This window comes from Eurytemora carolleeae, unplaced genomic scaffold (assembly GCF_000591075.1).
Source record: "Eurytemora carolleeae unplaced genomic scaffold, Eaff_2.0 scaffold339, whole genome shotgun sequence".
NCBI lineage: Eukaryota > Metazoa > Arthropoda > Copepoda > Calanoida > Temoridae > Eurytemora > Eurytemora carolleeae.
Window position 1 is genome coordinate 243,924 of NW_019396264.1, and position 14,738 is coordinate 258,661.

The 14,738-nt window shown below is 31.7% G+C and overlaps 1 protein-coding gene across 1 annotated transcript; it reads right to left on the reverse strand.

The window, feature by feature from the left end:
* Positions 1-1,487: 1,487 nt before the first annotated feature.
* Positions 1,488-14,669, reverse strand: LOC111699649 (uncharacterized). Its single transcript, XM_023470373.1, has 15 exons — positions 14,619-14,669; positions 13,829-13,884; positions 13,192-13,252; positions 13,024-13,062; positions 12,406-12,443; positions 11,731-11,797; positions 10,534-10,621; positions 9,757-9,835; positions 9,625-9,694; positions 7,807-7,911; positions 5,727-5,780; positions 5,558-5,641; positions 4,213-4,305; positions 3,379-3,450; positions 1,488-1,638 (listed from the first exon to the last, which is right to left on the reverse strand). Exons 1-15 carry the CDS (start codon positions 14,619-14,621, stop codon positions 1,549-1,551), a joined length of 999 nt encoding a protein of 332 aa, XP_023326141.1. The 5' UTR covers positions 14,622-14,669; the 3' UTR covers positions 1,488-1,548.
* Positions 14,670-14,738: the final 69 nt, after the last annotated feature.

Here is a 14,738-nt window from a genome sequence, read left to right on the forward strand (position 1 = left end):
TCATCAATTTTAAAGATTATAAACAATTCCCGAAATCCCCTGGCGGCCGGCACTGCAGCATGCACGAATTGACCCCCCCCCCCTTGTAGTTTTTTTACATAACTCAAAAAGTATTGGTCTGAGGCTGTTGAAATTTTCTGACTTCTCCTAAATTTCCATAGCCCTCCCTTAAACCTTAAAATTGCCGGAGTCCTCAGGCACACTGTTCTGCTTGAATGGGTACTTTTTTGGGGGGTCAAACTAAATCTTTATATTGACCCACTTTGGTTGTCAGATTTTGATAATTTTTAGCTTTTTAATAGCATATGACAAAAATTTTGTATATCTTAAATATGGCATGATCAACGACTTTTCAAAAATGTATATTTAATCATTTTTTGAAATCACTTTTACTTTGCCCGGAACCTAGGAGTCACCAAAAGAATTTATAAAATGTCGTCTTTACATTAAGTCAGTGTGTTTTATACTATTATACAGTGAACCCCTTAATAACGAAAAATCGAAAGAATCCATCAAAAGTCGTATTCTTCACTTTCTGAGAATGGAATGCTGCGGATATTTAGTTTTTTAATTAAATGATTATATGGAACTCTTTAAAACTGTTACCGCAAATTCATTTATTTTCGCAAATACTGAAATTTACGTAATCTATATATAAATTTGGCTTGTCTGTTTGTTTGTCTGTTTGTTTGTTTGTTTGTTTGTATCCAATAAACGTCAAAACGGCTGAACCGATCGGGCCCAAATTTTTTGTGGGACATCTAGGGAGCCCAGGGAAGGTTTATGAATCATCAAAATTTCAAATATTTGTCTCTATCAAAATTCGATCGTCATTAAATTTTTTAAAATTTTGAAAATCCGCGAAATTTTTTGTAAAAATCCGCAAATTATTTTTGTTTAGTTTTACGATGTACACAAAGAGAACATGTTCACAATTAATTTAGGAGATGGGCGCGAAGCGCCCTCTAAGGCTAGAAAGAAGGGCGCGAAGCGCCTTGAATTTCTAGTATAGTATAAAACTCATTGAAAAATTGTCAAGACGACATTTGATAAATTCTTCCGATGTATTCGTTATTAAGGGTTTCACTGTACCTAGATCTCAATAATTGGAAAAAATAATAAATAGCCATAAATTATGCGGGAATGGTTTTAAATCGCTTTATATGATTATTTAATTAAAAAATCTATATATCGGGCGCATTTCCTCATCAGGTTAAGAAGAAGACATTTAACAAATTCTTTTGATGTGCCTGGTACGAACCGGGTTAAACTGTATATAATTGGATTTTGCAATAAAAACTTCAATTTTCGGAAATTTGCTAATTTTTTGCCGATTCTAAAAGTAGAGCAGAGGAGCTTTTCAATTATGCATCATATGTCATATTTTGGACATCAAACATAGAATTTGGGGGGGGGCTCAAATTGTCCCCCCCCCCCCCACCAGCGTATCCTGATTTTCAAGTACCCATATCAGGGATAGGATTAAATAATTATTATACAGACCATGAGTATATCTTCAGATTAAACCAACAAAACTCAATTTGAAATTCATAAAAAAAACATTCCTAATGTTGAAATTATGTATCCAATTCCCAATAGCATAAATGCTACAGCGATGTGTTCCACTCTCATTTTTTCCTTAAAAATAAGAAAATCTTAATTGTAATTTGGACAATTAAGTCAAATATTGACCCGATCTGCGAATTTTTCGAGAAAAAATCCGGGAAATTTATAAGTCTATTATAATTTACCAAGGGAAGACCAGTTTTGTTTACATAACATTCCTTGCTACGCTCTGGATGTTTTGTAGCACTCCTGTATGCCAAGTCCATTAGCGCCTGATCCAATCAGGGTTCAGTCGTGTGTTTGTTGTCTGTTCTAAACCATTAGAAAAAATTTCTTTCATATCTATCTCATTATCCAATTAGAGTTATGAAGCCTTCAATCGGCGCTATCAGTAAATGGAAATATGTACTTCTACTGAAACCATAGTGGTAGACAAAACTGGTCCTCCCTTTGTAAGCTAAAATGCGTCCTGAACAATTTCAGAAATATATAAATCATTTAATTCCTTTATATTTAAAACAAACGAAAAGGAGAAACATTCAACAGATGTGTGTTTTTAAGTGCATATGTACAGGGTGTCCCAAAAAACATGGGAACTAAGTGACGACTTTCATATTGTCTTCGATCCATGTGGCATTTTTTCATTCACGCGATTAATGAAGTATTCCAGTTTATACATCTTATATAGATTTTCAAATGTGTTCTACCATTTTTAAATCTTAAAATTTTATAGAGATTATGCAAAATGTGTACAAATTTCAAATTATTCAATAAATTGAAATTGTCTTAATATCTCAAATGTTCGTCAATATTTTAGACTCAAGAAAGGTAGACCACTTTTTGAAAAGCTCATGAGACGTACAGCCTCGTTTTTATACTTTCTTTGCCATCTATATATAAATTTGGCTTGTCTGTCTGTTTGTCTGTTTGGGTGTCTGTTTGTTTGTTTGTATCCAATAAACGTCAAAACGGCTAAACCGATCGGGCCCAAATTTTGTGTGGGATATCACGTGACCACAGGGAAGGTTTATGAATGATAAAAATTTAAAAAAATGTGTTTTAAAGGTTTTTAATTTTGTAAAAAAAAATTAAATTCTTGAAAATCCGCGAATTTTTTTTTTAAATCCACAAAAAATTTTTCTTCTTTGTTTTAAAATGTAAACAAAAAGAACATGTTCACAATTTAAATAGAAGATGGGCGCGAAGCGCCCTAAAAGCCTAGTTCCTTAAATATCAGAAATCAAAGACGACTTTCATGTCATCTCTCAATTCCCATATTTATTGGGACACCCTGTATTAGAAAGAAAACCCAATTGAAAAAGGTAAATTATGTTTTCTTTAGAACACTGCGTTAAATGAACTGTAAGGGTAACTTAAAGGGACCTTCTATGAAAAGAGGAGCATCTCAGATTTACAACAGTAAGAGGAGGACAGAAGACAGAGAACTCAGTGAGTATATCTCTTCAATTTTGTGTAAAAAGCCGTAAACCTGGAAGGAATGTACATTCTGTGTGAACTTAAGGCTGCTGAAAAATCCAGAATATTTAAAAAATCTAATGTGAATACTCTGCAACTTCTACAACGTAATTATTAGTATTCCTTAAATATATAACAGCTTAAAAACAATGAACTCAAAAATTGCAAATGTTTCTATATATAAAGTTTCAAGGGTACTGTTGTGAACCGTGGATGCTCCTACTTTAAATTATGCCTAAAACCCCATTAATGCATAAAATAGAACCAGTCTATTTTTAATTCAAAATGATATAATGCAGGACTTTTTTAAGAAATAAAACAAATAATAAAACTCACCCTGTCAGATATGGTATGTTCACTTACAGCTGTATTAATCATAGTTCTTTTAATTTTCAGATAAAAACCAGCCTAAATATACAAGATTTTCAGATTTAAACCAGCCTAAATATACAAGATTTTCAGATAAAAACCAGCCTAAATATACAAGATTTTCAGATAAAAACCAGCCTAAATATACAAGATTTTCAGATAAAAACCAGCCTAAATAAACAAGATTTTCAGATAAAAACCAGCCTAAATATACAAGATTTTCAGATAAAAACCAGCCTAAATAAACAACATTTTCAGATAAAAACCAGCCTAAATATACAAGATTTTCAGATAAAAACCAGCCTAAATATATAAGATTTTAAGATAAAAACCAGCCAAAGTATACACTGAAAATTGCATGAAGACACGCTGTAGAAACCAACCATTATTAAAATAAATGTCAAATATTGCTACAGTGAGAACCAGAAAACTGTGGAATAGGAAAACGACATTAAAGAACTACTCAAGTGTATTTAACGTTGTCAGAACTCAAATATTATAACTAGTAACTTATAAATCACTTATAGTTAAATGGGTCCGTTTCCGCTGCAAAATGCATCTTGTTCTTATAACAATTAAAAGTCATCCTATTCCAGAGTTTTCTGGTTCTCACTGTATTCAAGGTGTTCATGGCACTTCCGCCTCTTTCCTATTAAAAATTAACCGTTTTTAATTGTTCCCGATATATTTACGGATGGTTCTGCTTTAATTTGTGCATTTTCAAAAATAATAAATGTCGACATTTTTTCCGGGCAAACATGTTGAGGAAAGGCCGGATCTCAATAAATATGTTGTTTGTACCTGGTCACAGAGCAGTATATGATTATCCAGATGAATTCTCCATTTAGAATTCTTCTGAACCATCCAACCAACATAGTAAAATCTTATCCTCTCCTTACATACAGTTTCGTCGTCGTATATATCAATACAATGAAGACGACTTATAATATTTTGTTTCTACCAAGCTTTCAACATACAGATACACATAAACATGGAAACAAAGAAAACATGTCATTTAACACCTTCTCTTTGTTAACTTGTGATTTTAAACAATGTTGCTAGAAATCAAAACTTATATATAAAAGTCGTCTACATTATATTGATATAAAGACCGATCACTTTACATTGTAATATTTTATTTTTTTAATTGTTAGCAATATTTCTGCTAAAACAGCTGATCAATTCACCGGGAAATTATTAATTAAAGAGACAGTACACGGAATTCTAAGTGATCCTCAAGTTAAAGATTGGCACGGGCACCCTTTATTTTATATCTGAGCATTAATTAGTATGGTATCGTAGTTTGTTCTGTGGAAAATAAAGAATCATTAGACATATATAAATTACAGCAATAATATATGATGTTTTATGAATACAAACCATACTATCAGGAGTTATTCTTAAAATCTGCTCAGACCAGGCTAAAAGTGATGCGCGCTAAAAGAGAGCGAATAGACGAGTCCGCGCGCCGCACAATGAGGCTCATAGCATGGAAGAATGAATCTTATTTTGTTATCTTCACATGCAATAAATAGTTTTCTGTACGAATAAGTAAAATAACGATCGGGGAATTCAAACCCAGATTTCATCCATAGTTTTACCGTTTTCATCATATTTGCTCTGACAGAGGCTGAAAAGAGAATCCGCGTTGTGAATTTTTAATGAAATTCCACTTGAAATTGAGTCTAGTCCCTTTAACCTTGATAGTTTCACGATACTTGGATAAAATAGTATTTTACAATGAAAACGTATTTTATTGTTTACAACGAAAAAGTATTTTATTGTTTACAAGGAAAACGTATTTTATTGTTTACAAGGAAAACGTATTTTATTGTTTACAAGGAAAACGTGTTTTATTGTTTACAAGGAAAACGTATTTTATTGTTTACAAGGAAAACGTATTTTATTGTTTACAAGATAAAGTATTGTATTGTTTACAAGATAAAGTATTGTATTGTTTACAAGATAAAGTATTGTATCGTTTATAAGATAAAGTATTGTATTGTTTACAAGATAAAGTATTGTATTGTTTACAATGAAAAAGTATTGTATTGTTTACAAGATAAAGTATTGTTTAACGCTAAATTTTCAGAATAAAAGTTAAAAATGAACTAACCTGACCTCAGTCTTTAAAAGTATAATTTACCTTGCTAAAATAGAAAATAGGCGGTTTAAGTTTATTTAGGCGACTTAAGGTTGGATCCTGACTAATGTAGTTAAGCAATAAATCCTAAATAAATATAAACAATAAAACAAACAGTTTAAAGAAACTAAAACTTCGCCGTCTCATGGTTTATGCGTAAGGATGTACAGACCTGAGTATTAGAGGTAACACTAGTTCCTGCTAGAATAGCATCAAATTTTTCATCCTAAACAGGAAACAACAAAACTTTGCTAATTAGCCAAGTCTTTGAGAAACACATACTTTAAATTACGGAATGTTCAGAACTATTTTATCAAAAACTATTTCACAATTGGAAAAACTTTCCATCTAAAGAAAACGTATTATTTTCCCATCAAAAATATCTACTTTTTTCGGACGTAATGAAACTTTGAAACTGGATTTAAACATGACTTACGACTAAAGAACTTTGTAAATTTGATTGTATAAAATTCAATTGCATCTGTTTAGATCTTCAAAAAGTCGCTGAAACAATATTCCACTCTTGGAATAAAGGAATTGAGTTTTAGCCACAAATTCAAATGTTCTGATCCCTATATCTTTGCAATTCAATGGTGAAAACCTGTGAAAATTCAACCTACAACTATTTGATCAAACAGACTTCACAGTTTGAAATATCTAAGATCTACGACATCGGTTCACAAAGATATAGGGGTTAGAAAATCAGAGTTTGTGGCAAAACCTCAATATCTTTTGCAAAAACTTGGATTTTTCCAATTTTCATAGCTGACTCTTTAATTTATAAAAAGTAACAAAAAAGACATACTTGAGATTACAGTTTAAATCCATATTAAATCATTCAAAATTAAGAATCATTTAGAAGTGCTTACACCCATGTCAACAAATTAAAGGAATTGAGTCTTTTCCACACACTCTAATGTTCTCATCCATATATCTTTGCAACCCAATGTCGTATCCCTTTAATATTTCAAATTATGAATTATGTAACATAAAAAAGTCTAAGTTTGAAATATCAAAGGTTTACAGCATCCGGTTTAAAAGATATACGGATTAGAAAATTTGAGTTTGTGACAAAGACTCAATTCCTTTAAATTGAAATCTTGCATGTTTTCAACCATCACTCCTATAAAAGGAGTATTTTAGGAGTTGATCGAGACCCATAAGAATTCTATCTAATGTTCCTGTCTCCGTCTGTATCACGTGACAATGAAACTGCACTGCCATTGGTGGGAGTTCTGGTCACGTAATACGGATTCACCGACAAAAGTTCAAACGACACAGGGTCATAATACAAAGGGTCAAACGACAAAAGGTCAAAAGACACAGGGTCAAACGACAAAGAGTCAAAAGTGCGACAAAGGGTCAAACGAGAAAAGGTCAAAATGATAAAATTATTTTTTATTTGAATCATAGGAAACTCGCAACCCTCCTATCAATTTTGGATCTTATATGTTAGACATGGATATAATTGACCATGTGGCCGCAGCGCTCCGCCCCCTAGCCTGTCCTACCCGCAGCGCTCGGCCCAGAAAGTGTCTTTACTAACCTAACCCGTGGCAGCAGCGCTCGGGCCCCCTAGCCTGTCCTAGCGGCAGCGCTTGGCCCAAAAAGTGTCTTAACTTAGCTGACCTAACCCTAAATAATAATAAATAAATACTAACTGTAACAGATGTCAAAATCAAAAAAAAAATTGCCCCTTTGTCGCATTTTTTGACCCTATGTCGTTTGACTCTTTGTAGTTTTACCCTTTGTCGCGCTTTTGACCCTTTGTCGTTTGACCCAATGTCGTTTGACCCTGTGTCGTTTGACCCTTTGTCGGTGAACCACGGACGTATTAATTATATTATCAATTATAAAAGTAGCAAACCTAGAAAAGTTTTGCAGGTTCCTCTGGGATATCGTCGTTTTCAGGTTGGTTGCGTATAATTTGCTGAATATGATCTGTTTATACCTACGATCTTTATGAAAAATTTTATATACATAAATTTGCGTATAAATTTAACAGTTCAATATCAATTTCTCGAAACAGGAACATCAGATAGAGCTCTTATGGGTCTCGATCAACTCCTAAATGCTTAGGTTTCTTAAATGCTTATACCCCCTTTCATTTTTACTTTACAGTCCCAATATAATAAGATATTGAGAAACACATTAATTTGTATTTCTGATACTTATGCGTAAATTCAGAGCTAGAGAAGCTACGAGGTCACAAAGGTGTAGCAATAATGTCGCAAAAATTCTATTTCGTTTACCGTAGATGTTGGCGGGATAGCCAGCTGTGCTACTTTCACAAACCAAGGATTGGTGGAGAAATTTAGAAAAGTGTAAACCAACTCCTGTGTTCCAACAATAGGAATCTAAAAAACTAATATGCGAAAGTTTACCAATTTGCAAGAATAAAACATATCGAAATCACGAACATTTAATTAGAAATCTAAGGATACCTTACAAGAGTCAGAATCAGGCAGGGAATAGGAATAAAGGAAAGGGAAATGGCGCTGGTCTGGCGTGAGGAAGCCAGTCGCACTGCTTTGCAGACGAGTTCGTTATTAAAAACGCACACTCTTTTGGCACAGGCACACAACATGATTACAGTCAAGGAAATTGCAGAACAATGTCGTCAATTATAATTAAGCTTGAATATCGAGTAGTTTATTGTAAACTTTAATCAAATTATATTCTTTGCTCGAAAATTTGGCTTTATAGTGTTGACTTAAATGTATAAATAATATATTACATGTATACTCAATTTATTTTCAAATAAACAATTAACAATAAATAAATGTACTCTCCTAGACTGTACAAATACCGAGATTCTCATGTACTGTATATACCAACAATACACGCCTTCGGTTCGGTAAACTTTATCACACACTCTTTTGGTACAGACACATATACATGACGTTTCCGCCCCCTCTGGACCGAATTGAATGAATTTGAGCCGCATCTCAAATCTGCCAAAAACCATTTTCAATTGAGCGCCGGCTTAAATCTTGAAATTTTGAATACAATTTTAAGAGGAACCGATCATATTTGAGCCGCATCTCAAATTTAAGCCGTGGCTCAAATTTTTTTAATTCGGCCTAAGTTTTTATGAACCATAAACATTTTTTTCGAAGTTTGGAACAACATGGGTGGGTGTCTCCTCACAGCGTATGGTTGGATAATAAAGTTTTTATTTTAAGTAAAGGGATTGAGTCCTGCCACCAAACTCAAATTTTCTGAAAATTATATCTTTGCAACCTCATGGTGTTAATCCAAGACGTTTCAATCTTAGATTATTTGCTTTCAGAGAATACATGCAATTGGGTTGCAATTCTTTTAAGTAATTCACGACTTAAGTATTCTTTTTTTCTTAAAAGTTAATGAAATTTTATAGGAATGTAGATGACATTTGATAAGTTTTTTACTTTTGTTGAATAAAATATTTCTACATGCGTTACACTCCAAACTAAGTAAAGAATGAAGTCCTATATGGTTTTAATTAAAACTTCTTCTATTCAAGAGCTATAGAGGAGACATCTTTTGAATTTACAATATGTGTGTACAATGTACATGCGACAAAAGCTAGAGGAGTTTAAAGGTTACAAAGTCGTATTTTTAATGTCTCCATCTGTCTAGTTTACAAAAGATATATTGAACGGTACAATAAGTTCTGACCAACAACATCAGTTAGGTGGAAATACCAAATAAAGGCTTTACAAGATGAGATGTTAATCATATTTCAAATTGCATTCTCTTAAAGAATACTGCTAATTGTTATCATATTAGGCTCTGACTAGGGATGAATCGTTTTCACTTTTTTTAAAACGATCGTTTTTTTAAATATTGGTTCTTTAAAAACGGTCGTTTTCAAAACCGATCGTTTCTCGTTTTTAATAATGAACGATCGTTAAATAAAAAAACTTTGTTGGTCGGGAAATCCGAGGTCAGTAAACATTCAGGTTATTTGTTTCGATAAAAAAAAACACTTAAGAGAACATTCATAACATTACCTTTTGGACAAAATTGAAATTAATTGTCAGAAAACTGAAATTCATTAGCGAAATTTTTTTGAACCCAATACTTACTAAATTATTTTCAACGATTTGCTGGGCAGTGTCAATTGGGGTTTCATATGAGGGAGAGAGAACGATAGCTCTGAAATTTAAATCATTTAAAGAAACTGTTCGTGAAACTAAAGGAAGGTTTCTATTTTATACCTTAGGTTACTTGAGAAAGCATAGGTTATCACAGCAGAACAAAGAGCCCAGACTACAAGGAGAATGCTTCCAGAGTAAACTATAAAAACAAAATTGTTGTTTAAGAAAAAAATAACTTTAATAGATTCCTTTTATATCTTAATTAGTGTACAATATTACAGTGTTAATCAGAAAACTATGGAATTGGAAAACAATTTTTAAATACAACATGATATACCAGATAAAATTGTTTAAATGTCGTCTTCATATTCCATTGTTTCATGAGTCCAACTGTACGTAGTACTGGGAATGGAATAATAAGAGCCTGTAGACGTAATTTACATTAACCCTCCATTTATAGAGAGCGAATATGATTCACAACGGAACCTTTTAAATTCATTATAATTAATCAATTATTTCAAGTAGGCGTACCCTCTATGTCCCCCTTAAAGGGACTTTAAGCTTAACTTCATTGATGACATTGTGATTCACAACAGTACCCTGGAAACCTTTATCTGATTAAGATTATGGTAGATATTGTGGTTTTTCTAGGTTTAAAAGAATTTATTTCTGATAATTTCTTTTTGTTTTCCCATAGGAGAAATGATTGAATTAACAGCGATTGGACATTTTTCAATCTTATAAACATTAATATTTAGTTCATAATTTTAAGCATATCAGACATTGACATCTTTGCATAGAGGGTTTCTTGAAGTTATGTTAACAGACTCTTGAAGCCAGCTCTGATTGCATCTTTAACATATTGTATAAAAAATAATACTTATAAATATGTAATACTTCGTTTAGAAGAGACAAGAAACCAGTTCGGCATAGGCTCAGCATTCAGTAGGCTTAAAGGCATTAAAGCTACAGCTATGCTATCCGGCTGAAAATGATAAATATACTTACGACAGTGTAGAGATGAAAACTTTAAAATTGTGGATATCGAGGTCAATGCTTGATCTCCTTCTTTTATTAATCTTAGGATTAATTAAATCTTACAGTAGTCTGCAAGAAATAACTAAATTGCAACCTATCAGAGTGTCGATCAAATCAAGAATCAATTAATCAAGTCGATCAAATCAAGCATCAATTAATCAAGTCGATCAAATCAAACAGAAAATCAGAACCCGAGGAATTTTTAGATTTTGCCCGCGATCAAATGGAGAACTCTCATTGGTCGGAATCCAGGAGGGATATCCAAAAGGTTAAGAAGAAAATCAAAAGAGTCCATATTGGATACAGAGTTTTTTGATATCGGGATTAAGGATCCAATACAAAAATGTTCAGCTCAGGTCATAGTTTTTTTAACTGTATATAATCCTTCTGGTTGAAGGGAAGCGAGTTATCAAGTATTTTTGAGCCCCCCTCAACTACTAGAGTTAATACCATTAAAGTAAACTAAAAGTTTTTTATGGATCTTCAGATTAAAAATTACCACAGTGGATATTGAGATTAAGCGATTTTTCAATTTCATCCAATGGTGGGGGTTGTTTTCAGTGGGTCTCAGAATTCAGCTTTTTCACCGTGATTTGTTTGATTTTGAATGGATTTTGGGGAGTTTAACGAACTAAAATTAAGTATTCCAACTTTTTCCAAAAACGGATATTTTAATAATTTTTTTTTCGTCTAAACTAAGAAATTAATTTTTACAAAAACGTAGTTGGACACCTTGATTGTTGCTCAAACTAAAGTAAATTTAACGTGATGGTACACCTTGATTGTTACTCAAACTAAAGTAAATTTAGCGTGATGGGACACCTTGATTGTTACTCAAACTAAAGTAAATTTAACGTGATGGGACACCTTGATTGTTACTCAAACTAAAGTAAATTTAGCGTGATGGGACACCTAAAGTAAATTTAGCGTGATGGGACACCTTGATTGTTACTCAAACTAAAGTAAATTTAACGTGATGGGACACCTTGATTGTTACTCAAATTAAAGTAAATTTCTCTAAAAATGTTTTCAAAAGTTGTTAATCCGAATATTCACCTGTTTTAGGCCTAGATGTCTTAGTATATGCACTACACCAATAAGCACAAGACTAGCTATGCCAGTGCTAAGCATTTAAAGGAATTGAGTTTCTGCCACAAACTCTGATTTTCTAATCTCTATATCTTTGCAACTTGACGTGCTATTCCTCTGATATTTCAAACTATAAATTCTTTTAGATTAATTAGTCTGAGTTTGAAATATAAAAGGTTTTCACCGTCAAGTTGCAAAGATCGAGGGATTAGAAAATTTGAGCTTGTGGCAAAAGCTCAATTTCTTTATAAATTGAGTCAAATATAATTTAAATTTGCCTCATGTGTTTTCCTTCTTTAAGATCAAAAAATAAATTTTAGAATTGAAATCAGACTTATTAATATTCTTTTTTTTGCATATGATTAAATGGTTTGAATTATCAAAATAAACTGATTTAGCTTTAAAAAAAAGAGGATCTGATAACTCCTATCAAACAATATTTTTTGAGTATTTTTGCAACCTGATTTTGTGGACCTTAGAAATGTCAAATTAAGAATTTTACTAGATCAAGAAGTCAAATTTGACATATTCAAGGTTTATACAATCGTGTTACAAAAATATAAGATTACAAAGTTTGAGGTGAGTAATGAGTTCCGTTGAATAATTTCTGGCCTTTATAATAGAAGAATATATATAAATTACCTAATTAACAGACCAATCCAAGTATAGATATCAAAAACCTGACAAGGGTAGTTAATGGAGTTAATGGAAGTTAACAATTTAAAATATTTGACCATTCAAGTTTTTTGTTTGCCATTTTAAATTGGAAACTTTAAAAAGATGTTTTAATGTCTAAAAACGAAAATATATTGAAAAATGAGGCTCGGCATCATGGCATGGCAAACTATGAAATTAGCTGCAAGCATGAAACACGTTTTCACTTGTTTTATTAGATCGGTAATTTTCGTGTAAATCTAAAATATGAACAGTTCATATTCCTGAATAGAATTGAGTCTTTTTCACGAACTCTGATTTTATGATCTGTTCGATCAAATGATTTTAGTTTGAAATATCGAAGGTTTACACCATCAGCTTTGAAATTTGAAAATTTGAATTTGCGACAAAGGCAATGTCATTTAATTGTTGTTAGTTACGATTCTTAAAGCAATAAGCATAAAAGACCCTTTGCCCATCAGAAAGCTTTTGAGCTGGATTTCGAAGAGCAAATAACATTTTAAGATAATAACGTACTTTGTGCTCTTGCTCATGACTGAAATTATTTGAATTTTTCCAAAGCTAAATTTAATCAAGCTGAAATACCTTTACTATATTTGTCATTGGTGATTTTTGTCCAGGATACTTAACAAAATAAATATTAAAGGGAGTGTATACAAATAATAAAAAGGGTCAATTGATCTTTTAATTTAAGAAAATTAGATCATGATTAAATATCTAAATCATTTTTTTAAAATCTTTATTTTGTTTTACCTTTGAAACCCATTGTATATCATCTAGTCCCACAGGATGCGTGTAAGATACAAACTCATTTCTTTCAGAAAACAAATCAAATAGCAAATATTAATCGACTAAATTGATTAGTTTGTTGATTGATTTATTGATTGATTGATTTATTAATGAGATTAATCTCGACTTTTCAGTTCACTAATATTTAAAATAATGACAAAGATAAATTATGCGATAAAATTTATTCTAATTACACTTTTATCTACAGGGTGTCCCAAAAACATGGGAATTCAGTGACGAATTCGATATCTAGTCTTTGTTATGAATTAATTTCAAAAGCCATGATATTATTATGTCTGCTAGAGTTTATTTTATGAATATGGTAAAAGACTGTAAAGATGTGTCGATAATGTCTCCGCAAGTTGAACTGCAGTGAAGACGTCAAAACATAAACAAACAACATGTGACCATAGCAGACGAAACTCTTACTGATTACAACTTTCTCAGTAGGTATCACTATACTAAATCAAATAATTATTTAAAAAGACGATATCGAATTCGTCACTAAATTCCTATGTTTATTGGGACACCCTGTAGCTTTAATACTATCCTAAAAATACAATATAATTATTATTATTATTTTTCATCGACTGATACAAACCTCTCTGAAGTGTATGAAATGAATGTTGCTCCCACATCTGCCTCGTCATACCCAACCTTAAAAATGCATTTTCAATCGCAAACAAAGTTTGAGGGACATTGTGTCAAAAAATCTGTGGTAAAAATGAATAACTTGCTTCAACCGTAACTTTTAAATCCCTTTATCTTGGCAGATTTTATTTTTAAAATTATTAATTGTTCTGTTAGATTAAACAGTCTAAATTTAAAATATCAAAGGTTTACACCATCAGGTTGCAAAGATATAGCGATTAGAAAATTTTAGAAATGCTTGCGAAGTTGCGATGAAAACCAATATAACTAACGTATGATTCGTTTACAAAGGCATTCTGCGGTTTTTGATATATTTGAAATAAAAGTTCAGTTTACAAAAACAAATTAAGGTTTTAAGAATATTAGGTGTTTTTTTAAAGAAAATATCACATTAAAAATGGAAATGGATAAGTAAAATGTGCATAAACAATATACATTTTGACACATTTAAAAAAAATTAAATACTTTGGCAAAACAAAAGTTACTTATTCCTTAAAGGAACGTTCAACATAGTTTCTGATTAAAGATCGTTCTTTTCCTGTCTCGTTCTTGCATAAATCCAAAAGTAAATTTATTTTAGAAATGCAATTGAAAATTATCATTTTTAAAAGAGTAACACAATGATAAGTCAATATTTTTTCTGATAAAGATGTACAGTCTGTAGTGTTGTTTATTGGTGCATGGCATTTTGTAAATGAAAGATCGTTTTAAAATACGTTGACAGTCCCTTTAGTACATACCATTGCAACTGTGCCTGGAGGCCAAATACCAGTACTTATATTCCTGACTCCCCATCCATTAATATTATTTTTAACATTATTATTGTTATTCTCATTATTGATATTATAACCATTGAAAAA

Coding starts and splice junctions, on each gene's coding strand:
- LOC111699649 (XM_023470373.1), bottom strand. Junction 12,444..13,023: donor CAATGACAAATATAGTAAAG/GTATTTCAGCTT, acceptor TACCCTTGTCAG/GTTTTTGATATCTATACTTG. Junction 4,306..5,557: donor CTATTTTCTATTTTAGCAAG/GTAAATTATACT, acceptor ACTGTATGTAAG/GAGAGGATAAGATTTTACTA.